Source organism: Microtus oregoni, unplaced genomic scaffold, assembly GCF_018167655.1.
Source record: "Microtus oregoni isolate MIOR12 unplaced genomic scaffold, Mior012 000015F_ref0000493, whole genome shotgun sequence".
Classification (NCBI taxonomy): Eukaryota; Metazoa; Chordata; class Mammalia; order Rodentia; family Cricetidae; genus Microtus; species Microtus oregoni.
This window is the reverse complement of record NW_024543074.1, coordinates 25,255,076-25,260,773: the sequence shown is the minus strand read 5'-3', so window position 1 is coordinate 25,260,773 and position 5,698 is coordinate 25,255,076. Positions and strand designations below refer to the sequence as shown.

At 41.0% G+C, this 5,698-nt stretch overlaps 1 protein-coding gene across 1 annotated transcript; it reads right to left on the bottom strand.

Annotated features, from left to right (window-relative positions):
• Window positions 1-4,444: 4,444 nt before the first annotated feature.
• Window positions 4,445-5,392, bottom strand: LOC121456336 (olfactory receptor 1468-like). The gene has a single exon (XM_041664421.1). It carries the CDS (start codon window positions 5,390-5,392, stop codon window positions 4,445-4,447), a length of 948 nt encoding a protein of 315 aa, XP_041520355.1.
• Window positions 5,393-5,698: the final 306 nt, after the last annotated feature.

Here is a 5,698-nt window from a genome sequence, read left to right as displayed (position 1 = left end):
TCCTGGAAATTGGAAGCAGACAAAATCGCCAGGCAAAAGTTTGGAGCATGGGGGTGGGATTGAGGTGGGGGGAAGGGGAGATGGGGAGAGAGAAGGGAGAAGGGGAGGATTAGGGAGATCTTGGGGAGTGGGATGGTTGAGATGGAGGAAGGAGGATATGGGAGCAGGAAAGAAGATATCTTAATTTAGGGTTGGCTCTAGAGGGGTTCCCAGGTGTCCATGGGGATGTCCCCAGCTAGGTCCTTGGGCAGTAAGGGAGAGGATGCCTGAACTGGCCTTATCCCATAGTCACACTGATGAATATCTTGCATATCACCATAGAACCTTCATCTGGTGATTGATGGAGACTGAGACAGAGACCCACATCAGAGTATTGGACTGAGCTCCCAAGGTCCAGTTGAAGAGCAGAAGGAGGGAGAAGATGAGTAAGGCAGTCAGGACTGTGAGGGGTGCATCCACCCATGGAGACAGTGTGACTGATCTACTGGGAGCTCACCAAAGCCAGTTGGACTGGGACTGAACAAGCATGTGATCAAACTGGACTCTCTGAATGTGGCTGACAATGGGGGCTGACTGAGAAGCCAATGATAATGGCACTGGGATTTGTCTTTACTGCATGTACTGGCTTTTTGGGATCCTAGTTTGTTTGGATGCACACCCTCTAAGCCTCTTGCCAACCCCACAATGCCTCCCTTAATTAAGATATCTTCTTCCCTGCTCCCATATCCACCCTTCCTCCATCTCAACCACCCCACTCCTCTAAGCTCTCTCCAATCCTCCCCTTCTCCCTTCTCTCTCCCCATCTCTCTTTTCTCCCCTGCCCATGTTCCCAACGTTTTTTTTCTTTTTGTTTTTATTCTTTGGTTTTTGAGATAGTATTTCTCTGTGTAACAGTCCTAGCTATCCTAGAACTCACTTTGTTGCCCAGGCAGGCATCAAATTCACAGAGATCCTCCTGCCTCTGCCTCCCGAGTTCTGGGATTAAAGGTGTGTGCCACCACCTCCAGCCTTTCTTTTTTTTTCTTATTTTTTTTAACTTTTTTTATTGAGAAAAGGAGAAAAAAAACAAGTTTCCACCTCCTCCCAGCCTCCCATTTCATTTTGACACATTTTGTCTTATTGGACTTTTATTTCATTTTGTGTTTTATGTGTTTTTCTTTTCTTTTTTTTCTTTTTTTTTAGAGAGAGCGAGAACAAAAAACATAAAGCTGAGTAGATACTGAGATGGGTACTACCAGGGAGGAGAAAGAATATGATCAAAATATGTTTTATAAAAAAACTAATTAAAAAGTAAAAGTTAAAGAGTAAAAAAAATACTAATATAAAAATTTTGTGCTAGCAAAAGAGAAAAATCCATAAATACAAAGAAGATGCCTTATCATTAAAAGCAAAGTTGACTTTAAGAAGAGTAGCAAAATCTCTCAATATGAGTTATAATTAAGGAGATAAAATGGGGCCTCATAGAAGTAGATTAGCATAGTGGTTTCCAGATGGCAGGATGGATGTGGGAAGAGAGAATGGGAGGAGATGATAAATAGATGCAGATGTGCAGCTGGGTAAGAACAAGCCTTTTACATGACATACAGCACAGTTGGAGGACTATCATTAACAGCAATTCATTGCTTATTTTAAAATGTTCAGAAGAGACACATTTGATTACCTACACAAACAGGATAAACACCTGAGATAAAGGATGCATCAGTTATGTTGACTTGATCATTACACAGTGTATGCTTGTATTGAAATCTCATATTCTGCCCCAACACTATAAAGTTATTTTGTAGCTATTTAAAAAAGAATCTTTTAAAGTAAGGACATGTTAGTAGACATTATTGGTATGCTAATTTGTTTAGAAAAAGAATGTGAGTCATGAGAACATTTGCTGTAGGAGATATAGATCAATGGAATAGGATCTTCAGAAAAAGACTAGGATAAAGAAAATGTTAAGACCCTGAAAAAACTGACAATACCAAAAGATAGAAAAGACCTCCAATGCTCAGGAAATGGTGGGATTAATATTACGAACATGGCTATCTTATCAAAAGCTCTTGTAAACCAAATATGAGTGAGTACATACTTTTTGGGTCTGGCTTACCTCACTCAGGATAGTGTTTTCTATTTCCATCCATTTGCATGCAAAATTCAAGAAGTCCTTGTTTTTTACTGCTGAGTAGTACTCTAATATGCATATATTTCATACTTTCTTTATCCATTCTTCCATTGAAGGGCATCTAGGTTGTTTCCAGGTTATGGCTATTACGAACTATGCTTCTATGAACTTAGTTGAGCATATACTTTTGTTGTATGATAGGGCATCTCTTGGGATGTTCTATCAGGAACTCACCAAGGCCAGCTGGCCTGGGTCTGAAAAAGCCTGGGATAAAACCGGACTTGCTGAACATAATGGACATTGAGGACTACTGAGAACTCAAGAACAATGGCAATGGGTTTTTGATCCTACTGCACGTACTGGCTTTGTGGGAGCCTAGGCAGTTTGGATGCTCACCTTACTAGACCTGGATGGAGGTGGGTGGTCCTTGGACTTCCCACAGGGCAGGGAACCCTGATTGCTCTTTGGGCTGATGAGGGAGGGGGACTTGATTGGGGGAGGGGGAGGGAAATGGGAGGCAGTGGCGGGGAAGAGACAGAAATCTTTAATAAATAAACAAATAAAAAAGCTCTTGTAGCTTATATTAACCCATTATTTTTATCTATTTTAGCCATGTGGCTCAGTACCTTTTTCAGTGGGGTAGATCACATCCTGCTGCTTTGGTAGTCTGGGCAGGAGTGGGAGGAGTCAACTTCCTCCTTCCCAGAATTCTCCTGTTCTCATTGCATCATTTCTATGTCCTGTCTGGTTTTCTTGCCTATACTTCCTGCCTGGCCAATCAGCATTTATTTAAAACATGATTGACAGAATACAGACAATTCTTCTGTACCAAAAAGCAATATATAGACTCAATACAACACCCATAAATTTCTAATTCTCCACAGAAATTGGAAAAAGTATTAAATTACATACAGAAACATAAAAGTTAAGATGATCCCAGACAACAAAGGAAGGCTGAAACTATCACCATCCCAGATTTCAAGTTATTCTACAAAGCTATAGTAGTAAAAACAGTATGGTACTTGCATAAGAACACATACATTGATTAATGGAATAGAATTGAGGAATACACTCCTACAGACACATGCTTTTTTAATGAAGAAGTCAATAATACACTTTGGAGGAGAGACAATATCTTCAACAAAGGCCCTGGTCAAACTGGATAGCTACATGTAGAAGAATAAAACTATACCATTATCTCTTAATCTGCATAAACTCCATCCCAAAAGGATCAAGCACCTCAATGTAGGAGCAAAATACAAAACAGATGAGTAGTATGTTTAAAAAATAGGACTTGTGCCGGGCGGTGGTGGCGCATGCCTTTAATCCCAGCACTCGGGAGGCAGAGGCAGGTGGATCTCTGTGAGTTTGAGGCCAGCCTGGTCTACAAGAGCTAGTTCCAGGACAGGAACCAAAAGCTGCGGAGAAACCCTGTCTCGAAAAATAAAAAAAAAAAATAGGACTTGTATCAGCCTCTAGCATATTTCCATGGTCCTAGGGAAATCAAACCTAGGACCCTGTTAATTCTAGACAAAAGCAGAACTGTACACATGACACTGTTATTAAAAAAATGTCAGGAAGGCTTACAAATCTACTTGGAAGAGGAGGGATTGAGAGCTAGAGGATGTGAATAACTCCAAAGAAAAAACACCTTCCAGGCAAAGCAGTGTTGATACACATATGAACTCACAGAGACTGCGACAAGATCCACAATACCCATACAAGTCCAAATCAGACAAAATCCTACTACTGAGAAGGGGCAGTGGACAACCATCTTTAACTCCAGTCCCAGGGGATTGGATGCCATCTTCTGTCCTCGACTGGCACTGCATATACAGCACACAGACAAAGCATCCATATGTACAACATAATAGTAAAGGCTAAAAGAAATAAGAAATGAATAAGAGCTAAGGTTTGTTCAGAGAGAGAAACATAGAAGACGTTAGGAGATGGAGGCTGAGATACTGGGATGTTATCATTGACCTAGGATTTTGGATGGCAATTTAAAAATAAGACCATAGTTAAAGCAGAGCTCAGGTAAACTGATAAAGTTCTGGAGTGACTTTGATGTAAGGAATGGAGGGCACTGAAATAGTAGATCTAATACATGCCTTTTCAGGATCACCAAAGAAAAGCAAAATAGAAGAGCAGTTAGGTTCACAAAAATAGTTTCTGTCCCCAACTTCACACTTAGACATTCCTTCTTTTACATAATGTGCCATTGATGGTCTATGCTTTAATAAAATCTCATATGGAAGGGAAAATCTGGAATAGCACCCCCAAATTATTACAGTTTATTTATTGGGTGTAATTTCCCAAAGTTATCAAGTGCAGCTATAAAAGACAGAAGGGAATTTTCTTCTTACAAAGGACTCTTATAAGGGCCCCCTTCATGTCTCTGTTCCTCAGGCTGTAGATAAAGGGATTCAGCATTGGAGTCACCACTGTGTACATCATGGCCATGGCAGTCTCCTTCACAGTAGAATTATTAGCTGATGGACACAAATAGAGAGCAATAATCGTCCCATAGAACAATGAGACCACAGACAGGTGGGAACCACATGTGGAAAAGACCTTGTGAATGCCTCGAACAGAAGGTACCTTAAAAATGGAGGAGACAATTCGTGCATAAGACATAGCAATGAGTAGGAATGGAATGACAATAACAAGCCCTCCCATGATAAATATGACCAACTCATTAACATGTTTGTCAGAGCAGGACAGCTTCAGTAGAGCAGACATGTCACAGAAAAATTGGGCAATCACATTATTCTCACAAAATAACAATCTGGCCATGAGCAGGGTGTGCAGCATGGCATGGAATATGGTCAGCACCCAGGACAGCACCACCAGGCTCACACAGAGCTTGGGGCTCATGATGCTGGTGTAATGAAGGGGGAAGCAGATGGCCACATAGCGGTCATAGGCCATGACCACTAGGAGGAAACTCTCCATGTTTCCGAAAACTGTTAAAAAGTACATTTGTGTCAGACAGCCTGCATAGGGAATGGATGGGTCCTGGCTCTGCATGCTCTGCAGCAATTTGGGCATTGTGACAGAGGAGAAGCAGAGGTCAGAGAAGGACAAGTTACTGAGAAACAAGTACATGGGTGTGTGGAGATGGGAGTCCAGTAGAATGAGGATGATGATGATGAGGTTTCCCAGGACAGTGGTGAGGTACATGGACAGGAACAGGGCATAGAACAGGTGCTCGTGCTCTGCAGGGATGGGCAGGCCCAGGAGGAGGAAACTGGAGATGACAGTTTGGTTCCCTTCTGTCATATTCTTTCTCCTGATCCTTTAAGGGGAATAACATATATCCTTAGAAACCCAATAAAAATAGAGTTCTAGGCTCTTTGTTTATTATTTATTTTAAAACAATTGATCTCAAACCATAATTATAAACTTATATTTAATTACTCATGATCTTTAAAAAAACCTCATTGTGTGTTTCAATATTCTATCATTTCCTATGCATAAACATAATCCTGTGACATAAAACATGCTAGTTTTCCCCTTACCTGTTGAATGTCCATCCTAGGCAGCTGCAATTGGCTCCTTCTCCTAATATCTCTTACACATGGGTGT